Raw genomic sequence first — 22,838 nt, 5'->3', positions numbered from 1 at the left:
TCAACATTCTACCCTGTCAAACTGGGATCCAGCAAGCTGATCCCAGGAAATATTTATCCTCTCTGGTGAAGAACATATCTAGGGAGTTGACTGGGATATAACCTATTGCTTTGCTCTGTCCTGGTCCAGGAACATAACAGCTGGCTCTGCTGCTTCCCGAGGTTGACCTCTGCCGCTCGTGGCGGTCCTCCACCTGCGGTCGCCGGTCGTCGTGGCGCTCGTGCTGCCGCCGTCGATCCTCCTGACCTCGCCGTCGGATCCGCCTGACCCTGCTCCGGTCCGCGTGATCCGGGCGTAAAACAATATCCACCACATGACATCTCATAAATCTTATAGTTCTTCGCACCCACATTCACCTGCTATATACTAGTGTGCCTGTGATGATCATGAGATCCCTCGTCCGTGGCAGCAGGTCAGAACTCAGAAGAAGCTGATGAATCCTATGGCGCCACGCCACGGCATTGCCGCCACCATCTTTCACGCGTCAGGAGCAGTGATGGCTCCTCCTCCTCTGTTCGTATTATTCTTCTCTCTCTCTATCGTGTTGCAGAAATACGAAACCTGCAACATCTTCTTCTTCTTTTTAATCTGTTCTCGAGAATGCAAACTTGCAGTCACTTTGGCCTCACTCTTTCACTTGTGGAAGCAATGCGTTGTGATGTGCACGGGTGCAGATGCAGTACGGTGAGAGAGAGAGAGGAGGTAGTAGAATAATGGTATACACAACTAGGAAAAATGAAGATGACTCTGGCAGTAGAGGTAGAGGTGTATGGAATGATGCAAAAGGTTTTTCTACTGCAGGTCTCACGTGCTGCTCCTTGGGATGCCACGCAGAAAATCACTTGTGCTCCCAACAAGATTTTACTCCCCTCTCTCTCATAACCACGTCTAGTTATCACCAGCTGTGGCTTGGGTTACACGCGGCCCTTGTAGAGCTTTTGAGCTTGGCTAGAGACGACAGCCTTGACTATCTTCTCGCCGCCGCGGCCAGGATGGCCCGCACGTCAACCGCACTGGTCCTAGAACGAATATAAGTGCAGCCTTGAGCTGCGTGCAGCCGTTGACATGGAGTCCGTGGCAGACATCAAGAAGGGCGGTCCTGGTCCAGCTCCAGGTACCAGCTACGAATCAAAAAATAAATGTAAAAAATAAAAAATCAAGCAGCAGGTCCTATTAGACCTAAGATCTTCAGATTGTTATGCCATTAGGTTTAACCCCTTCTAACTAGACCAGGATTGAAGATAACCTATCTGGTCCCAACCCCACATGACCACATCGAGTGTGTATACTATGTAATCTCTATCTTAGAAAAATAGGTTGGGGAGTCGGGGTCTTGGCAATCTGGTCTCACCTCAACAAATTCATATCAATCTCAATTTTTGGATAGAATAGGATGATGATTTGATTTATTTGCTCCAACAAGCAATTTCGTACTCCTTTCGTACGTTGTTCTAGAAAGTGTGCATGAAACCTCTCAAACTTTGAACACTAAACTAATCAACTTATTTCAATTGATGTGTACTCACTAACTGAGTGTATCTGTGTTGGTTAAATCCGCCAACTAGGTCCGGCTCAGTCACTCCATGTATACATACATGTAACTCCATACACTTCATTCCAAATTGCAGGTCATTTTAGTTTTTTAGTTTATAGATATTATTATGCATTTAGATATAGTGTATGTCTAGGTGCATAATAATATCTATGAACCTAGAAAAGTTAAAATGACCTACAATTTGGAACGGATAGAGTATAAACTAAAGATTATACTTAAGATTTGTGCTAATGGTTCCCCAATTGTTTCATCCTAGCTCCGTCCATGGGTCATTAGTAACAGATGATGTGTCCATTAAATAACAAGATGCATAAGATGCATATGTAATTTCATACTATGTTTTGAAAAAGAAAATATTATGGATCCATGATGAAAATTAACTTTTTTGGCAATCAACAAGGTTTAGTTGTTTTATTATCATTTAGCTACATAATATTTTAGTAAAGGATGGGATCCTATGCAGCAGCCCCCAGCCCCCTACCTCTATGCAGCCCATGGAGCCTCCCGAAGCCCCCTAAAAATTTCAGCTATGGATAAAGAAGAGGAAGAAGAAAATGAGGAGGAAGGAGAAGAAAAAGAGAGGAGGAAGGAGGAAGAAGGGGAAAATAAGCCACCCTCCTTTCAAATCCTAGATCCGTTTGAAGTGGATTCAGCTAAAGGTGTTTAATGTAGTTTCATTTTAAAATTTACTGTTCTCGTAAAAAATCAATAATAAGTTCCATTGTATTAATGCGAATGACCTGTTTACGACTGTATCCCACTTCTTTCTCCTTACAAAAAGCGTGAGGATTCAAACTCAAAAACCACCAAAACCCAGCTCACTCGCTCCCTGAAGCCTCCACTCCACTCCACTCCACTCCACACATCGACACATCCCACCAGAATGGGGAGGTTGCTCCCCCACCACCCCTCCCTCCTCCTCCTCGCCGCGGCGGCGGCGGCGATCTGCATCTCCAGCAGCAACCTCGCCGCCGTCCGGTGCACGCCGGTGTACCGCCCCGACTACCTGGTGGACGGGAACCAGCTGGTGGACATGCAGTACCACATGGGGCCCGTCGTGTCCGGGTCGCCGACCAACCTCTACCTCATCTGGTACGGGCGGTGGGAGCCGGCGGCGCAGGCCGTGCTCCGGGACTTCCTCGCCTCCCTCTCGGCGTCGGCCCCGTTCCCGGCTGTCTCCGACTGGTGGGCGCGCACGCCGCGGATGTACACGGACCAGACGGGCGCCAACGTGACGGGCGCGTTCGCCGTCGCCGGCGAGCACTCCGACGCCGGCTACTCCCACGGCGCCTCGCTCCGGCGCGCCGACATGCAGTCGGTGATCCGGTCGGCGGTGTACGCGTACCCGGACCCGCTGCCGCTGGACCCCTACAGCGGCGCGTACCTGGTGCTGACCTCCCCCGACGTGCAGGTCGACGAGTTCTGCCGCGCCGTGTGCGGCTTCCACTACTTCACCTTCGCCTCCGTGGTCGGGGTCACCGTGCCGTACTTGTGGGTGGGGAACAGCGCCACGCAGTGCCCCGGCAAGTGCGCATACCCGTTCGCCGCCGCCGAGTACGGAGCCGGCGCCGGCGCCGGGGGAGGAGGAGGGGGAGGGGGAGGGCAGGCGGTGCTGCGGCCGCCGAACGGCGACGCCGGGGTGGACGGGATGGTGATCGTGCTGGGGCACGAGCTGGCGGAGATGTCGACCAACCCGCTGGTGAACGCGTGGTACGCCGGGGACACGCCGACGGCGCCCACGGAGATCGCGGACCTGTGCCTGGGCGTGTACGGCGACGGCGGCGGCGCGGGGGGCATGGTCGGGAACGTGTCCCGCGCGCCCGACGGCAGCGCCTACAACGTGAATGGCGTGAACGGGCGGCGGTTCCTCGTGCAGTGGCTCTGGAACCCCGTCCGCGCCGCCTGCTACGGCCCCAACTCCAGCAACTGACCGGCGCCCCCTGTTTCCTTCCTCTTCGTTGCAGGGAATGGTCAGTTCAGTTCTTCATGCCATTATGCTCAATGACATTGAAGAAATCGATGGCAGTCCCATGAATGAATGAATGAATCAATGGATAAGAAAGATAAGAGCGTTGGATATCTGAGATGAGGACAAGAGACCAGATGAGGCAAGAAATTCTGAAGCAACACTTTATGGGATCCTGAATGGTTACATGAACTGTGTGGGTTCTGAATTTCTGTTCGATCTGCACCTCAGCAGGAAACAATGAGAAATTGCCGATTTGTTCTTCGATTTGTTTGAATTTTGCAGCATAAAAGTGTGATCGATTTGCCTTGCTTTCTAGCACTTGAATTTGGTTCCAGCTTGCTGAAACAAAGTTGTCGCCTGCTTGATTGTTCCCTTCTAGGCTCTAGCTTTATCCTTTTTGACTCTGCATGCTTTAGCCTGGTCATCATGGTAACTCTGCAGCTTGGTCTCCTTGCCTGATGACCATCTCTTTCCTATCTCTTTCTTCTGAGGACCTGCTGGCTGTTCCCCCTTTTTTACTGTTGTAATTACAGTCGACCAGCATCGAATTAGGAAGTGGAGTAGTACTGTTTTAGTTACAGAGTACTCCTCCTACATTGGGTCAGAGAGTGTTTAAAGGACGTTTTTACTGTTGCAATTACAGCGCGGCATTGGATTAGGAGTGGAGGGATGTGTTACTGTTGCGCTTACAGTGCACGTTGGATCAGGCAGCGAAGGATTCATCTTCTCATGGGGTCAAGGCCCTTGCCGGCCTCTGCATTGACCTGAGCTTCTTCACCCGGCCCTTGCAGAGGTGCACCGCAAGGAGATTGCAGTGCATAGCTGCATGCCTGCATGATGTCAAGCATAAATATCGTCCAAAAAAGTTGAAACACCGCATCTCAATCTCATCTTTTGGGGGTGGGGTGGGGGGGGGGGGGGGGGGGGGGGGGGGGGGGGGCGGGGGGCGGGCGCAAATATTTGCAGTCACATCCATCAGCGCCTCTAGTAACGGAGCAAGTTACTAATTCACCACTGCTGCTGCTCAAGGATTCAGTGTAAATAAAGAGATGAAACAAAAGAAATATGAACAAAACTTACATGGCCAATCCACAAAACAACCCAAGGATCACATGTTCATATGCACTCATGCAGGGGTACCAGTCTACAATACTTGCAAACTCCTTCAAAGGTTCATGGTTGTGCTGTTTTTCTATCTTTTCAGAATCACTGGCTAAGACCTACTTACCTTCAAACGCAACAACTAAACCGTGAGGATTCAAGTTCTATAAGCAAGTTCATCACTCATTAGTAGCAATGTTGCTAATGCTAGTTGTGCTCCTCACCGATCGCTAGCAATGATTCTGCTACTGCTAGTGAGTTCACTACTAATAACGAATGCTCACCGGATAAGGCATCTGCAGACTGCAGTCTACACTTAGGCAACAGAAACCATTATCCTACTGATTATTCTTATCCTCCCTCTTCTTCCAGACTAAACAAATCACTCCGAAAGAGTGACAGAAGTTTCTGCATCCAGCCAAAAGAACTTTGGCCAGCAGGCAGCAGCTACAGTAAACAGTGCAATTTGCTACTGCAGCGCTGCTCAAGGATATAGTGTACAAAAAACCTACGGATGAAACAGAACCAGCCCAGAGCACAACTCAGGAGTCATTTGTTCAAATGCACACCCCTATCGTCCTATGCAAACAGGCAACAGCCAGGATTCAAGTGCCACAAGCAAGTTCATCACCAGTTAATGTTGCTGCTGCTGCTGCTACTGGTTGAGTTTTTCACCAATAACTAGCAAAGTGTTACTACCATTCTGGATCATTCATTTGCAATTCACATAAGAGACAACAGAAACAATATAGATGCCTTTGCCCAACTAGTTGTTCTCATCCTCCTTCCAAACTGAACAACTCAAGCATTCGGAAAGAGTGACAAGCGTTTCAGCATTCAACCAAAAGGACTTTCACTAGCATTTCATAGGCATGCCACAGCACGCATTGAAACAGCATCGAGTACTCAAAAGAGAAGGTTCAGCATATAGATGGGAACTTAAACTAGGACAAAACTAACAGCTCTGATAGAAATGCTAAGATAAGTTGGTTCAACTGATGCATGACGCTTTCAGATGGCACTCCAGAATGTCACTTCTCTCGCTTTCCAAATGATTCATATGGAATACTTGCTGATGAACTTCTTCTTTGACCTCAGCTGAAAAGAACGTAGGGGGCAAAAATCAAAAGAATGAACAAACAATCATATACTGTGCATAGATGTTTTACAAACTGTTCTAAAACAGGACATGGTTCAGCATAGTAAATATAGACAAATTAAGACACTAGTGCAAGCATTACATGAATAATTGAACCTGGGTATAAATTCCAATAACATCTAAACTGATTCAACACTATCAATATAATTGGAGCACAGTGATGCCATTTTGTATCAACTCTTAAACAAGCACATATGATGACTTAAGTGATTAGCATGGGCCATGCTACAAAACCAAGAATATGAACGGTGTAAAGCTAAGATGAGTAAAGCCAAGAACATTAATAATGCTGGCCTACATACAGAACACTTGGATTGGATGGCAGGGGAAAACAAGGCTTAATTACCTCGCTGCTGTAGCCACACTTCTTCTTGCGGCAGTTTGTAGTCCTGAGGGGAAGGCGCGCATAGCACCTGCAAAGACATTACAAGCACACAATCTTAAGCTAAAAAAAGAGGCTGAAGAGGCACGCAATATCAAGTGCTAATCCACACATAACCATAATAATGCAAGGGAAACAGGCAAAAAGCACAAAACTTAGTAATATTAACAGGCACATGTAAATGGTGATAAAACAGTGATCAAATAATTTTGCTGTATAGCTAGCTCATAAGGCAACTGTCCATATCTTATGATTCATCCCTAGATTTAACAATAATAACTCTGGTACTCTACAAACAAGGCATGGTTGCATACTGAGATAGTGAGACGAACTATCGAATTGAAACAAACAAGCCAGAATCGAAAGGCAATCAAACTTCATTTTGCAGTTTATATCATTGCGGAGCACATGTAGCTAATTAGCAGTTCATATAAATCATGGCATCAATCTCATAACATATATATCATTTCTCGAGCAATACTGAAACAGGACAGGACTATACATCAAAACTTTTACAGATCGAGCTCTTGGGTTCAGTTACCTCGATCTTAAACAAGACATACTATACCAAATGAATCATAAGGTAACTGTGCATATCTTATGATTCATCCCTAGGTTTAACAATAACAACTCTACAAACAAGGCATAGCTGCATACTAAGAATTTGTTTCTCGAAATGGCATACTGAGATGACCTATCAAAATTGAAACAACAAGCCAGAATCGAAAGGCATGTATGAAGCTTCATTGTGCAGTCTATATCATTGCGGCAGCACAGGTATCTAATTAGCACTTCATATAAATCACGGCATCAATCCCATTACATATCATTTCCAGGCAGTACTATATCACGGCATCAATCCCATTACATAGCATTTGGAGTATTTCTTGGGCTCAGTTAGCTAGATCTTAAGCAAGACATACTGTAACAAATGCAATGATGGCATCATCATAGAAAGATCAGTAGAGTTAGCAGAATCGAGGCCTCGATACGTACTTGCGGCAGACGATCTTGGCCTCATTGTGCTTGCGGGCAAGGTTGATGAGGTCCCACGGGACGGACAAGTTGGGGTAGCCGCCCCTGCCGCCGCCGCGGAGTCGGAGCACCAGGTGCAGCGTGGACTCCTTCTGGATGCTGTAGTCGGCCAGCGTGCGGTCGTCCTCCAGCTGCTTCCCCGCGAAGATGAGCCGCTGCTGGTCCGGCGGGATGCCTGCAAAATAAATCGGTTATTACGCAACGATTTTCATGGCCGATTGGTTCAGTACTACTCGTCAGGGAGATTGAGTTCTAAAGCAGGGATCTGGTCAGTTCAAATGAGCTCAGGAATCATCAAGAAGAATCTGATGGAACTCTCATAAGCACAATTAGCAAAGCAAGGCAATCAGGCCCTTTCTTTGACCCTATCAAAAATAAAAGTTATGATTTTTCAGCTTAATATATCCAGATCGAAACATCAGATTGCTCTGTTATAACCTAAGACATGTAAAGGCGGGAACTTGAACATCCCAGCGCATGCAAGGGCCGGTAACGAACACATCAAAAACCCCAAAAGGAGCAGGCTTTCAAGCATTAAACGCAGGAGGTGGAGCAAGAAGCGCGCGGCGGTGACCCGAAATAACGCAGAGAGGAGGAACCGAGGACGCGATCAACCCAACCACATCGATTCTCACGAAACAACAAGGCGTGCGAGGAAGGGTAATCAAACTTCAAACACATCGAGAGTTCGAGACCAAAGAAAGGGGCAAGCTTTCGACGGACTTCGGAGCAACAGATAGACGACGAAGCTGGAGGGAGGAGAGACGACGCAAGCGGGGCGGCGGTCGGCGTGGTTTGTAGTAGTTACCTTCCTTGTCCTGGATCTTGGCCTTGACGTTGGCGACGGTGTCGCTGCTCTCGACCTCCAGCGTGACGGTCTTCCCCGTCAGCGTCTTCACGAAGATCTGCATCTCCGCCGGCGGATCGCTCGCTTCCTCCCTCTCGATCGCGGCGGGGGCGGGAGTTTTGGGGGTGGTGGCGGCGGTAGTGGGAGGAGTGGAGCGCGGTGGACTGGCGGTGGAGCCTTTTTGTAGGCGAGGGGTGCAGTGGGGAGGTAACGCGGCCGCTACGAAACAGCAGGCTCCCCCTCCCGGCCGGGGAGTGGGTGACAGCGTGACACTGACGCGGGCGCTACGAAACCGTCCCGGGGAACGGCAACTCGGCGAGACCAACCCACGCGCATGGTCGCCGTACGTAGGCGGCAACGGAACGGAGAAGACGAAGGTGGGGGTGGCTGTCCGGGGGTGGGCTGGGCTTTTTACGGGCCGGCCTGGAGCACGGCCCAGGAGGAGTGTGCCGGCCCAATACTAGATATCATTTCACTTTCTGATTAAGGCGTTTTCTGATAGGTCTTTTTCTCAAACAATATGACCAACGGAATGATGCATGATACCTGCGGCGTAGCTACACGGTTTAAAATTTTCCCTTCGCAGTTTCAAAAAAAAAAATCCCTTGGCTAGGAGTAGTGACAGTTCGGAGGTTCCTTTTCTTGTTGCAGGACATCGAATCGTTTTATCACTTGTGACGCTTGTAGGGTGTGTTTTGCTTGGAGACAAAGTGAGACGGGATGATCCTATCCCCATTTTTTGGTACGGGATGATCCTATTTCATGTTTGGTTGAGAATGATGAGTACGTCCTAGTTTTTTGTTTGGTACGAGGGATTGAGGGAATGGGATGAATGGTGATTTTAACATCGTTAGGCATAATAAATGGACCCTACATGTCATACAAAAGTGGACCCACTTATCATTATCATTCCCTATTCCATATTTTTCTTTTTTTTCATCCCTCGCGAGCTCCTCCGGGCGGAGGCCATAGGCGCGGCCCGCCGGCTCGCTGGCGCCACCCCTCGGGGTCGACCTCACCGGCGCGGAGGCCGTGGCCGTGGCCCGTCAGCGCGCCACCGCTGCCCCTTCGGGGTCGACCTCACCGGCGCGGAGGCCGTGGCCCGCAGGCGCATCACCGCCGCCCCTCCGGGGTCGAGCTCCCCCGTGCGGAGGTCAGCCCCCGCGCCTCGCCTGGTGAGCTCACGCGCGCAGGCCGCGGTGGAGACCGCCCAGGCCGCGGCGGAGCTCGCATCCGCAGGCCGCGGCGGATCTCGCCCGCGCTCGTCGTCGCCTCGTCCCCGCCGCCCAAAATCGCCCCCTCCGCCGACGGCTATCCACCGCCCAAGCTCGGCCCCTCCGCCGGTGGCTGCCCGTCGCCCAACCTGGCACCCTTCGCCGGTGCAAACGAACGGCGCGTGATGGGGGCGAAGTGGGATGCCCCCGTCCGCTCGTTTTGATGGGATGGAGGCATCCCGCATCTGGAGGGTATATTCCCTCCTGGTGATGTTCCCGTCCCACCTGTCTCCAAACCAAACGCGGGACGAAGTGGGATTATCCAGTCCCGTCCCACTTCGTGCCTTGAACCAAACGCACAAGTAGATTCCCAGCCCACCGGTAAAATCGCCCACGTTGCAGTCGTGCCACTCTCTCATATACTTTCACCTCAGTCTCATCTGCTGACGCAAACACATTTGAATTTTGAAATCACCTTTTGATCAGCTGCTACCTGCTACTGATGACGGAGCAAGTTACACTGCTACTGCTATGGAATCAGTGGCGAAAAACACCCTACGAATAAAACAGAGCCTGTCCAGAACATGCTTCGAGGTCTCAACTCTCAAGGATCATATAATTGTGCTTGTTTTCTATATTTTCAGACTAAATTACTATGTGCAGCCTACCGTCTACCCAAAACCTCCAGTCTTTATCGTTCCAAGAAAAAATCTCTAGTCTTTAGCGACAACGTGACATATTAGCAGTTGTTGCCCTGTTAGCAACTCCCCTCACCTACACGCAAAACCCACCCATTAGTGATCGATTATTAAAATTGACAAAAGTAAAACTGTACTCAAATAAATTTTTACCATAGAACTCAACAAACTTGCCAGCAGCAACATCATGCTTCCTAAAGAATTTGTGTCATTGTCAAGACTAGGCAATTTCCATAACAGTTTAAATCACCACATGATCACTGGCTGTCCGTTCAGAAAAAATTTCGTATCGGATAAAACTAAAAGAAAGGTTCATATGTAGTAGTTGAAATCACGTTACTCCCTTCCTTTCAAATTGTGACGTTTTGGCTAGATATACAGTTGTTTTTACTATGTATTTAGACATAGTGTATAGGTGCATGGCACGAATTATGAATTAAAAAAGCTAAAACGACCTAAAATTTGGAATGGAAGAAGTACATATTAGTTTGAAGAAGAGCATTATCTGCTCTTACTACGTCAGCTTGTACTAACTACGGAATGATCAACTACTAGGTCCACTGGAATCCGGAAGCGAATAACAAAAGGGTGAAATTTTGAGAAATATTAGAAGATGATCTGTCACATACTCACATGACCATTCTTGCATGGTGATTCTAATCTAATAGGAGTACCTACCAAGTGGGGTCAATCTAGCCAGGATCTGCGCCAACAGGCAACAAGAGCTGCAGGTAGGTACTACTAGTATAGTAAGAATAAGATAACTCGTAACTAGCATGAGAAGCACTGAAGTCAATTAACAAACAACTCCGAAAGCAGATTACAGGTACCATTCATACATAGCCTGGTGGCAATGCAAGTACCAGGTACGAAATTAAACAACAAGTGAGGCTCACTGAAACCTCAGAAACCACATCCACCGACCACCAAATTCGCCAAGATCAGGCTCCTGAACTCAAGACAGACACCAACACAACAGACAGTAACACAAGGATTGCCACTCACTCACTGCTCTGCTCCAGCGACGGTCCTAGGAGCTGAGCCGTCGTCCGCATGGCGTCGGTCAGCAGGACCGCCTGCTCCTTGGTCTCATCGGTTCTCCACACCCTGAAGTCCTCACCAGCGACGAAACCAGGGTCGATGCTCCATCGCCACAGCATCACCATCGGGTATGGCCCGTGCAAGTCTCCCTGGGGATCCTCATAGTGCCACATGTTCAGAGTGTCCATGGAGAGCCTGGGCATAGGCCTGCGCGCGTCCACATCGTCGTCTCCGTGTGCTCTTGCGGTGGCATCTGCGTCGAGTGAGTTCATCAAAACAACTCTGGTTAGGGAAAAAGGAACATACTTTACTTATAGTTTAATATAATGCTGACATATGAAATGGAGAACTTTTAGCCTACTATATACATATATATGAACTAGTACTGGATTGCATTGTACTACTAATCTTTTTAATTCTCACGCATGCAGTTCATCATTTGCACCAGCGGTGGTACTGAGGCAATTACCCTGAAACTGGTGGAAACATCCACGGTAGTAGAGAAAAACACTGAAGGAACTAAGTTTAACAAAACCATTTACACATAAAGCCTAATCAGCACCAGCAAAAGGAACTGGAATACCAACAGGAAGCTCAATTAAACATGCCAGCATTCTAGACATGGTTTTTTTTTACATCTCCACAATTCATTCGGGGAAACCAATAACAAAAGTTAGCAATCTATAAAGACAAACACACAGCTCAATGAAGTCATATCATGAACAACTTTGCACTACTCTGTGGCTATACTACAATGGAACATAGGACATCGTTTGGCAAATAGTCACAGTGAATAACTTAATTGCCTAACGCATTGTTTCTGCACTACATACGAGGACAAGAAAGCAGCAAGTACCTCCGGTGTAGAAACCCGCAAAGGGATAAATCTCGAAGTGACGGACACCTTGGCACAGCAGCCTTGATTGCATCGACTCGAGCTGGATCATGAACACACCACCAGCCTCAGCCCACACAAAGATTGCATTGCCCTCCTCATGAAACCCCAGCAATGACGCCTGTTCCTGCATCGGCTTCCTCGGGGGGAGGCGGCCGTCCAGTTGAACGGACCTGTACATCGACCATCCACAGGCGTTCTCGCTGTCCCTCTTCCACAGCATGATGCCGACCTCTGTGGCCATGGCGAACCCAAGCTCCTTTGCCTCGGTCAGCACAAGCTGGCATTGCCAGTAGAGACACCCTGCTGCACACGCTGGCACCGAGATCGCCGCTAAGTTGCGCGTCACCGCGTCGAACTCGAGGATGCGGCTCCCCGGAAGCAACCAGTACACGGCGCCGTTGCCGGCAAGCGTGCCGGGCTTCGTCGCGATGCCGGCCGCGGCCATGAACGGCACCTGCACGGTGATGATGGGGCTCCACGTGCCGCACTCCGACGAGTAGACGGCGGCGAGAGCCCGCCTGTGGTGTGTCGACGGAAGCAGCTTAAACCACACCAGGACTACCTGGAAGTGGCTGGACCGGCAATCGCGCTCGTGGCCGCATGAGCAGAGCACCGCCCCGTGGCGGACGTCCGCGGCATCCGGCGGCAGAGGCGCGCGGCGGCGCTCGCCGGTCATGGGGTCCCACACCAGGACCTCGTGGCGGGGTCCCGCCGGACCGAGGAGAAGCGCCCGGCCGTGGCGGCAGTCGAGGAACCTCCACCTCCGGTGGTCCCGGCCGAACGGCACGCGGAAGGGCGAGGCCGGTACGCGGTCGGGAGGGTCGACGGCGGCGACGAAGCGGCGATCGGGCCCGCCCAGGTAGCTGTTGTGGAATAAGCCGAGGAGGGGCGGCGCCGCGCGGTGGAACGCGCGGAAGTCGCGGAGGAAGCTCTCGGAGGTGGCGGACGAGCGCCAGCGCTTGCAGACGAGGGAGGCGCGGGGGAGGGAGGAGGGCCGCGGCGGGAGGTGGCGGAGGATCACCGTAATGAGGTCGTCGTTTTCCAGCACCGAGGACACGGAGGACGGGGACGGCCAAGGGGGGATGGGCTCGGGCTCAGGGCCCTCGGGCCCGTGCTCCGGCTCGGATTCAGACATTTTGATTTGGGCAGAATTTGAAGGATGGCCTAGCAGGTTGACGCGAAATTCAGATTCAAGATCTAGGTTTCCTCCAGCAAATCCTGTACGAGGCATCAAATGAAGGATTTCACTGACCATAGGAGGTGAAGGATCATCGATTGGATGGTGCTACAATATGGGTATCATGGCAACAACTTAGTGGTGAAAGATGGCGGAAAGTCGCCGGAGACAATAAAGGAAGGGCTCACCGTAGGAGGTGAAGGACCATCTATGGTGCTAGCATACAGGTATCATGGCGACAACTTAGTGGTGAAAGGCGGCGGAAAGTCGCCGGAGACAATAAAAGGTAGGATTCCACCTAAGCTCGATGGTGTTTGGCAGCAGATGGTCCGTAGCAAGGAGGAGTTGAGTGGTGGCGGCGGAAGTACTAATAGGGGTTGATGATGTTGGAGAAGAAGCTAGGGTTATTGGGTGGAAGATCTCAAATCTGGATTGTCAGTTGAATAGCTTGGAAATCAAGTGCTTTGGGCCTCTAAACCACTTGTTCATGGGTTAAATCTGGATCGTGGTTGAATTTTGATAAATGGTTTGGAAATTAAGTGCTTTGGGCCTTTGACCACTTGTTTGTGGTTAAATGGGCCCATTTTCATGATCCAGGCCTTTTCAAATTCATGTATTAGTTATCATAAGAATATCATAAAAAATTACCGAACAAGTCTAGATTTACACTATAAAATTTTTCCATGTATTTTTTGTTAGCATAGGAGAATTAAGACATTTTTCTAGATGAGTGATCCCACATCTTAGGATCGAGTTTTATCATCGTTGTGGCTAAAAAAAATCAAGCTAGCACCTAACTTACCGCAACGTAGCAATACATGCATATGAACTAAACAAAACCTAATTCTTTACTAACTAAACAAACCCTATTAATGAAAATTTTAGATCAAACTAAATTCTGTTACAATCCATATCAATTTCATATATGGAAGTTCAATTTACACCCTTCAATTACCATGACAGTCCAATTCTAACCACAAACTACAAAATGGACACTGAGCAACGTCCAACTATTAAAACCGGGAAAAAAGGATAGTTGGTTTAAAATGTGGGTTTTTATTTTTCTTATCTTAAAAAAATAAAAACCTTGCTAAATCCTAAAATTCATAACTAATTCATTTTATTCATTTTAAATAAAAATATCAAATCAGGTAATTAATTTTGAATAGATGGACACATGATCATCATGAAGCTTGTATCGAGATAAAGTTTAGATGTGCAGGCACCATGATCTTTCGATGGATGAAGAAAAAGATGGACAAACCATTTTCCTGTAGTATACGTGAGGGAGATGGCTGTTTTGTGTGAGATCCTAGAGTTTTATGTAACACTGATATATCTAATTTGTCATGTGTGTAGCAGTGGGTTTAAATGGAAGTTTTTTTTCCCACCAAAGGCATCATCCTATCAATGACCTTGTGAACTTGTTTTCGGTAAGTATAATACTTGTGATGCTAATTTGTCTCTTATGATGATTTCGCCTCTTGTAAATTTTGTCTTTTGGATTTGAATGGAATTAATCCGGGTTTTTTTTACCATGACCTTGCAAGTATAGGATCCTTTTGACAGCATAGCATAGGTTAAATATCCCAACTGTGAGTACATGAAATTGGCACCGGTAGAAGAGAGGTATGATTGATTGAAAAGACGCATGCCTTGGAAAAACTAAAGGCATCTTAACCCAAGATGAACAACAGCCTTCAGGCTTCAACGACTCATCCACGCATGTACTGATGCACTAACACTCACCTTGCGCTGGTTTTATTCTAGTCCTTCCAGAATCACTGGAGTCAATGCAACCTACCCAAACCCAACAATCAAGACAACGCCAATAGTAACATGCATAAGTAGCATGTGATGTGAGCAATGCAGTTCATTCATAAGTAAATTCACAAAAAAAAACAAGAAACATATATCCAGCAAAAACATCCACGTAACAATGCTACTGCCACGCCACACAATGATACTGAGTTCTCGAAAGAGTAAACAAGGTTCATAACATCCAAAGTAGGTCAAAACTAAAACCCTGACAAAATTTATTCAGCTGATGCATGGCGCCTTGAGATGACACTCCAGATTGTCGCTTGTGAGCTTTCCAAATGGCTCACATGAGCTTCTTCTTTACCCTCAGCTGAAAAGTGATGTTGGAAAGATATATTAGATCAAAGGACAGACCGAAGTTGTTCACTATTTTAACTTAATTATGTTGTTTGCTGCTATATAGTTAAATCTACAAGTATATATTGTTGCACAAAACATTGTAAAATGAAATGATAGTTTGGCATAGTGGATATGGAGCATATATAGTATAAAACGAAAAAGATCGAGCAAGCAGAACATAAAATCAAAACTTAGCTATGAAATTCCAATGACGTTTGACAAGATACATTACTATATCCAAAAGGAACACAATGCTGCATACCCTTGAAAACTGAGACAAGCACCATGGAAATAACAGGTGACAAACACAGATTTCCATGGAAATACTACCGTTCCTAATATTACTGGGATGTGCTGATGACCCAAATATGACTCATGTGGAAGAAAAATTAAAGGATAAGGCTCTCACCGCGTTGCTGTGGCCACACTTCTTCTTGCGGCAGTTGGTGGCCTTGGGGTGAAGCCGTGCGTAGCACCTGAAAATCAGACATTGAAAAAAAAAATGAGCATCGATTAAACTGCTTAACCGAAAATTGAGAAAGGCTGAACACGCATGCAGGCTATAACATCATATTTGCTGTTAGAAACTTAGAATAACAGATAGATCTGGATGATTTAGCTAGCTCGTAAAGAAGGCAAATCGACGTACTAAATGATTCAGTGACTCAGAGTAGACAGAAGCATATATTGCGTGGCAAATTAACGAACTATAGATCGACCATAATTACACACAGGCGCAAATAATACAGATCCATTGAGACATTGAGTTACCCCGACCTAAACTAAACTAAACTAAACTAAACTAAACCAACATTCATAGAACGAGATGGATCAGCGTTATATATACGTACTTGCGGCAGATCATCTTCTTCTCATTGTGCTTGCGGGCAAGGTTGATGAGGTCCCACGGGACGCGCATGGTGGGGTATCCGCCCCTGCCGCCGCCGCGGAGGCGGAGCACCAGGTGCAGCGTGGACTCCTTCTGGATGTTGTAGTCGGCCAGGGTGCGGCCGTCATCCAGCTGCTTCCCGGCGAAAATGAGCCGCTGCTGGTCCGGCGGGATGCCTGCGAAATTCAAGGAGGCAAAACATTTCCAGCTGATTAGTACCGCAACTCCAAGACCATCGGAATTTTCTTCAGGCTCGATCAAAAGTACACAAACGATCGAAGGAAGGATGATGAGGCGGCGGTGGCGGCGGAGGATAGATCACCTTCCTTGTCCTGGATCTTGGCCTTGACGTTTTCCACGGTGTCGCTGCTCTCGACCTCGAGCGTGATCGTCTTCCCCGTCAGCGTCTTCACGAAGATCTGCATCTTCGCCGGTGGCTTTGCGATCCCGGGTAGTGTGGTGGTGGGAGATCAGAGAGATGAACTGGTGTGGAGAGAGGCGTTCTATGATGATGGCGGCGGACGTGGTCTCCTTTATGTAGAGGGAGGGAGGTGAACGTGCCCGTTACGGAACCCTTCGAAGCGGCGAAATCCGCGGCGCCATCGACGCCGCGAATCCGCCGTGCGTGCGGGTGCGCGCGGCAGGGTTGGTTGCCATGCGATTTGCGAAATGCGAAGAGAGGAAATGAGGGGAGGCGAGGAGGCCGGTCGCGCAAGGCCTGCTGCATTGTGCACCCGCTAGAGAGGCCGGGCCGTCCGTGGAGCACGCAGGCCACCTCTCCTCCTATGGCCCAATTAGCAATGGCCATGGCCGTCTAGGACGATTATTTTATTTATATTTATATATTTTTTTATTTTAGTGTTTTGCAGATAATTATAAAATTATCTGGGCAAAAGAAATTAAAAACCTATATATAGCCGACTTCAAGTGGCGGAATTTTGTTACCAATGGACCTTAGAAAAATTATAAATTTTTCATATGAACTCGAATGAGACAAGATTTATAAAAAATTGTAGACCTTGATGAAATCTTGATGAAATCTTAATTTTATAGTTCATAATATTTTTGTCAAGATGATTTGAAAGGAAAATATTGTGAATTATAAAGTTATAGACCTTGGCGAGCTCTATAATTTTTGTTCGAAATTTATCTCCATCCAATTTCATATAAAAAGTTATAATTTTTGAAGATATATCGTGCAGAGAAAATACATAAGAGGAATCCTACCCATTGACGGCCATATCAGGTTTTCATGTAGGCATATCTGTTTTTGTCAAAGCAATTATGTTTCCAAAACACTAAAATAAATGTATAATGAAATAAATGTATAATGAGGGATAAGGATACCCACGAGTCCCCACCGACCAAGATATTGGTTGACTCTGACAAGTGGGTTCGCTGACCATGTCGTGCGGGCCAAGGCATAAAGATATATAGAGCACAAGTTCAGAGACTGGGCGAACGGATTATACCCAGATACCACGAGATACTTATTGTAAACCGACTTAGATTGCTTTTCATATAGCAAGATTAGATCATATCCGATTGTAACCTTAGGTCGTCAACCTATAGCCAGGGGCACCCCCGAGCTCGGAGACCTCAACTCATCCCACCTCGGATCAACTCTTCGCACATGTGATCAGCAATACAATCCACCAGAACATAGGACGTAGGGTATTACTCTTCGGAGATCCGAACTTGTCTAAACCTTGTACCACTATGTTACCATTCGAGTTCTTGGTCTCACGATCTCCCCCGTCTATAAATCTACCACCTGAGTAACCCCCTGTGAACTGCCGATCACTAAATCTGACATATATAAATAAAAAAATAATCTCAAGGAGATCGAGTTGAGAATGGAGAATTTCGCGTGGATCGAACTTGTCCGCTCATCCATGAAAGCATAAGTGTTAATGTCGATACATAGGCTTGCAAAGAGCTCAACATATTATTCTCTATATCGACATGTGTAGTTTCTTGCTCTGTTAGAGGGTGCACCGGTTAAAATGAAGGAGCCTTTTTCAGGAAAAAGTTTCCTTCTCTTCTCTCTTCGTTGCGCCGATGTCTAGGTTTTTTAAGAGTAAAATTCACACATGGTATTCGAATTTGTTGACGTGTGTCATTTAGATTCTTGAACTATTAGATTTGTGTCCGCAGTTCGCACATAGTCCAAACCGTTTTATGAAGTGATGATACTTATACTTCGCATCTACATAGCATCCATACAATAATTACTAAAAACAAAAAGTTTATTATGATCTACTTCACATTCCCTAACATCTTCCTTGTCACTCTTGGTAGTCCGAGCAAGAGTTCTAAGTTCTAAGTAGTTCATCGAGTGCGGAGAGAGTAGTCATGTTAACATGACGCATAGGCAAGTATACACTAAAATTGTTGGTAATTTAATTTTAAGTAGTATAATACAATTAACAAGTTTAGAGATCTATGCCTGCAAATCAATCATTAATTATTTAGATGCCACACCTGAATAAGGTTTAGCACTATTGGTGTATTTTGCTTTGTTTTTATGATAATGCGATGTCTAGAGTCAGGCGTTGTATTTGAGGATCTTCAACATCGAGCGAATGGTGGTTGGGCAGCCGCTGCAATCTGCATCGAGCATCCTAATCCAATGTTTGGGATGTTATGGCGGAGCCAAATGTTTGAACTGGCAGAACAGGAAAAGCTCCTCCTGTGTGCTACTCATCTTTTTCTCTCCCGTTCAGCTTCTCTCTCGTGGTCGTGGCCTTCCGTTCATAGAGGCGACGACTGGCGAGCGGCGACGCCCTTCGCCGGGCCCGTCGCCAGCGACGAGCACGCACCAGGTAAGCCCGCCCGCTTTCTCCCCTTCCTTCCTGCTGAGCGAAACGGAGCGCCCCAAACCCTAGAGTAAGCTATTTGTATTCGGATCTGATCCCAACTTACTTCGATTTTCCTTTTTTGCAAAACATATCGGGTGTACATGCGTCCACCCATTTCCTATACCGAGTCCGCCCCTGGGTTCAATTGAACCCCCATGGCACATTCCCCTGCTCAGTACTGAGCTCAACATTCAGCAATCATCAATCCTATGGAGGACGCAGCAGGAAGCATTCTTGCATCTCTCGGCCGCGTGCGCCTCGTTGATCTTGCAGCCTGCGAGGGCCTCCCTACAGAGAACTACAAGATATGTGTATCAACCCTGATGCAGTCCTTGGCTCAGTATTCAGCAGCCGTCATTCAGCTGCCTCCATCTGAAAGTGCCCTGTTAAGGTCCGGCCTGGACTCCGCTCGCCTCTTCTTCCATCAGCGTGGGTACAATCCTAGCGAGGCTGTCCACTCGGATGATGCTCGCGAATGGTGCAAGACCTCTGGTTACTATGTGGATCCTCAAATGTGGCTGGAAACGTATGATTACAGACCTGGGGTTACTGTAACAGATCGCAGTGGTGCCATGGAATTGCCTCCTTCGGGCCTACCTGACATATTTGCGGTGCTCGGTAAAGTTTCAAGAGATATTTTGGATGCAATCAGTTTCTCGTTGAATTTAAGAAGCTGTGCATTTACTGACATACTCGACAACATACCCTTGAGAAGCCAGGAGGTATCATCTTCTGTTCTTTCTGCATGCTGCCATTCAAGGCCGTCATTTGAAGTACAGCAGCATAGCATTGCTTCTCAAGATGATGGTCAGTTGCTCATATTTTCTGACCAGGATCAACAGGCGGATAAGACTTTGCTTACCCTAGTCAAGTCAGATAGGTCAGGTCTATATGTAAAAGACATGCATGGACACTGGATTCTTCTTGATGGGGATCTTGGTCCAAACGATGTTGTTGTGTATCCTGGCCTCGCACTTTATCAGGAAACTGCTGGCTATGTAAATCCAGCTGTATACAAGACAGAGGTTGGAAACTTACAGGGATGTATGTTCGGGCGATGTTCTTTGATCTTCAAGCTCATGCCTAGATCAGTTGCAAGGTTGAGTGGCTCAGAGATGAGAGCTGCTGGCCACGGTGTTGATGCTCAGTTTCAAGTACCCATATCAGTTAATGATTTCATGCAGACAGGTCATTCTGTTGATCAACTTTTTCCCAAGGATGATGAACCATCACCACATGCAGAACAGGATTCAGGTAACTAAGTGCCTATACATAAAGCTCCTGATGTGCCTCATGTCAGGATGCTCTCTCCTCCAAGCCATCCTCATTATATTAGAGTGCATCATAATATGGTTTTACCATCTGCTGGTTACATGGCTTGGAAGGAAAAAAAATGCTTACTGGCACAACTACTCCTGCCTCATGTGTAACCATTTGTATAACCAACACCTTTTGTATTTTTTTAGATGCAATAACACCTTTTGTACTTAGGTGTGTTTAGTGTGTGTTCTCAATTTATATGTGATACATGGTAAGATTTACTCCAACATAGGTGCATCTGGTCAAGTATGAGACCTTGGTATGATTCTACTCCACGCAAGTGAAAACACCCTAGTTGAAATAAAAGAATGGAGACCTACAACAAAAACAGCTGTGTTCTTATAGACTGCATATCATAGACCAGGCCTACTTCTCTAGACCATACCTAGGTTTAGGGTGATCTAGTTTATGGCAAGTTTCTTTGCATAGTGATATACCAAGACATCTCACTCATTATCACAGAATTTGGAACTGAGGGAACCCTACCTGTTGGTAACATTGTGTATTAGTAGATATGGTTTCCTTTATTCTAGCTTGACTATTACTGATCCATGTTATAGGACTCGAAGCCAAGGGCATGTCTTGTCTACTGTGTAAAACTTTTTTTTTGGAAGGACAAACTTGATATATTGGACCATACTAATAGGGATATATAATATCTAAATGTGGTTGATCCAATTTTCGTTGTTTATGTATATACCTGGGGTTTGGACCTCATAAAACTTTCTTTTATCGGAGTACTATGTATTTATAGCTTATTCAATTTGATCCAGCAACATTTAACTCTGCGATGAAGAAAAAGAATGGAAGTACAAGAACAAAGCCACTCCCTCCTTCTAAAAGACTTCGCCTAGAGGCGCAGAGGGTGCTCAAGGAGCGTGTTCAGGACATTGCAGACAAGAAAGGCATCAAGCTGAGATTTTGCAATATCAAAGAATGTGAAAGCCACATTCGGTCGTTGGATAGCCCTTGTGAGAATATCAGAACTGAAATTGGGTGGCCACAAGGGGTTCCGTTTGTCCATCCACATGACCTCCCAAACAAAGCAAAGCTTGGGTTTCTAGAAGCTTATGAACCTGGATGGACTGCCTCCCAGCAAGAAACAGAGTTAAGTTTTACTGAACCATAATAAGTGCGTTCTCGTCAACGTTCAGCATGATAGCATTAGTGAAGGTACAGTAGTTCTTCTTAGGTTTCAGAGTTTTCATTTTAGAGGTACTACATACAAGCAGAAAGAGCTGCTTGGTTTACAGGCATATATTTTGCATATATACATATTAGGGAAATATTTTCCAGTACAGCATGGGGCCGTGTGCTTGTGATTGCCATGTTTCCAAGCTACCCAACTAGTTACATATGTATATCTCAAAAAAAAAAAAACTAGTTACATATGTCTTGCAGAAGCAACCTGAGTCAGGTTTATCTGTTTTGTCAGTACCCTTGCATTGTGATACACATTCTGTAAACTCCTAGTTTCTGAACCCAGCCATTCTGTTGTTTACATTTCACCCCAGCAAAGTCAATAACTTATAAAGATTTGGCCTTGTGCTACCTCTGTCCAATACCTGCTCTGTATGGCAAATTGCCAATCGCACCAAGGGGAGCAGCCTCCTAAATATCATTTTGATTAGAGCAGTGACTGTAGGTTGTCCAGTTTAGAGTAATCTTGTTTTGCATTCCTATTCGCAGCACCATGGTCCTGAGCTTTCCAAGTTTCCATAGAGTAAAGTGTACTCGAGAAGCAGCTGGCTAGTATGGCTAAGTCGTCTACCCATCTATTGTCAGCCATGGCCACTGCACTTACACAGAGTTTGGAACAATCTCTCAGGCTATGAAGCCATCAAGATATCCACTCGCACTGTTGTGCAATTGTTGGCTTGCATGTTGGCAATTTTGCATTTTCCAGTGCTTTTACGTGTTCCAGTGTACTAACATAGCTTAAATGAACTCTCTTCTGCAGGAGCCAGCCTCAGTAAATTTTGATGTGTTACCAACCTTGGACATGTTTTGAATTGTCAAGGCTGGTCGGCAATTTCCTTCCCTTTCATGTTGACGCAGCAGCAATTTATACTTACACCAATTACTGTAGCAATGTAAAGCAACTACCTACTGCCTAGATTGTTAATTGCGGCTACCAGTTACCATGTTTGGACTTGCAATAATTTCTCATTTACTGTTCAATGTGATTTTTTCCCTGGATGAAAAGAAGAGTGAAAAAAAAATACTTCACTTCTGACGAGTTATCTGCAACGCGGAGTGACCCGAAGCTGGAAAGTGCTTTGTAACCCACCTTTAGTTTGTCATTCGGCTTGAAAATTCAGGCCTGCTAGATCAATTTCTTTTCACGCCCCATTTGCTTAAGTCAGTGACTTTATTTCTCCAAGTAAATGCAATTTGTGGTGACACGAACAATTTCTGCTTCGCGTAAGCATGTTGATGGTAAATCAACGTGAGAGGAATCTGGCCTGGCTTTGGAGACTGAGGGCACATTTGGGTCCTCTCACGCAAAAGCGCTGCATCAACACGAGCAAG

General features: G+C 46.7%; 5 protein-coding genes across 7 annotated transcripts; 2 read left to right on the top strand and 3 right to left on the bottom strand.

Annotated features, from left to right (window-relative positions):
• Window positions 1–2,138: 2,138 nt before the first annotated feature.
• On the top strand, window positions 2,139–3,902 carry LOC117846511 (protein EXORDIUM-like 7). The gene has a single exon (XM_034727712.2). The coding sequence runs from the start codon at window positions 2,439–2,441 to the stop codon at window positions 3,483–3,485; it is 1,047 nt and encodes a 348-aa protein (XP_034583603.1). The 5' UTR covers window positions 2,139–2,438; the 3' UTR covers window positions 3,486–3,902.
• A 1,551-nt stretch (window positions 3,903–5,453) lies between these two features.
• Window positions 5,454–8,299, bottom strand: LOC117846513 (ubiquitin-ribosomal protein eL40 fusion protein). Its single transcript, XM_034727714.2, has 4 exons — window positions 8,010–8,299; window positions 7,163–7,376; window positions 6,131–6,197; window positions 5,454–5,723 (listed from the first exon to the last, which is right to left on the bottom strand). Exons 1-4 carry the CDS (start codon window positions 8,110–8,112, stop codon window positions 5,682–5,684), a joined length of 426 nt encoding a protein of 141 aa, XP_034583605.1. The 5' UTR covers window positions 8,113–8,299; the 3' UTR covers window positions 5,454–5,681.
• A 2,662-nt stretch (window positions 8,300–10,961) lies between these two features.
• On the bottom strand, window positions 10,962–13,154 carry LOC140221947 (uncharacterized). The gene is made up of 2 exons (XM_072291903.1): window positions 11,858–13,154; window positions 10,962–11,254 (listed from the first exon to the last, which is right to left on the bottom strand). The coding sequence occupies exons 1-2, from the start codon at window positions 13,152–13,154 to the stop codon at window positions 10,962–10,964; spliced, it is 1,590 nt and encodes a 529-aa protein (XP_072148004.1).
• Window positions 13,155–14,991: 1,837 nt separating this feature from the next.
• LOC117846512 (ubiquitin-ribosomal protein eL40 fusion protein) lies at window positions 14,992–16,641 on the bottom strand. Its single transcript, XM_034727713.2, has 4 exons — window positions 16,448–16,641; window positions 16,088–16,301; window positions 15,646–15,712; window positions 14,992–15,207 (listed from the first exon to the last, which is right to left on the bottom strand). The coding sequence occupies exons 1-4, from the start codon at window positions 16,548–16,550 to the stop codon at window positions 15,181–15,183; spliced, it is 411 nt and encodes a 136-aa protein (XP_034583604.1). The 5' UTR covers window positions 16,551–16,641; the 3' UTR covers window positions 14,992–15,180.
• Window positions 16,642–18,714: 2,073 nt separating this feature from the next.
• LOC117842393 (uncharacterized) lies at window positions 18,715–22,487 on the top strand. Of its 3 annotated transcripts, XM_034722819.2 has the most exons (4): window positions 18,715–18,950; window positions 19,077–20,240; window positions 21,080–21,414; window positions 22,267–22,487. In XM_034722819.2, exons 2-4 carry the CDS (start codon window positions 19,196–19,198, stop codon window positions 22,315–22,317), a joined length of 1,431 nt encoding a protein of 476 aa, XP_034578710.1. In that variant the 5' UTR covers window positions 18,715–18,950; window positions 19,077–19,195; the 3' UTR covers window positions 22,318–22,487. The 3 variants fall into 3 exon arrangements, with proteins under 3 accessions (XP_034578710.1, XP_034578711.1, XP_034578712.1); XM_034722820.2 differs by having other exon boundaries at window positions 18,715–20,240; window positions 21,080–21,479; XM_034722821.2 differs by having other exon boundaries at window positions 18,716–20,240; window positions 21,080–21,413.
• The last annotated feature ends 351 nt before the right edge of the window (window positions 22,488–22,838 follow it).

The sequence above is a fragment of the Setaria viridis genome, chromosome 2 (genome assembly GCF_005286985.2).
Source record: "Setaria viridis chromosome 2, Setaria_viridis_v4.0, whole genome shotgun sequence".
NCBI classification, from domain to species: Eukaryota; Viridiplantae; Streptophyta; class Magnoliopsida; order Poales; family Poaceae; genus Setaria; species Setaria viridis.
Note: the sequence above shows the minus strand (reverse complement) of the source record. Positions and strands in the feature narration are given on the sequence as shown.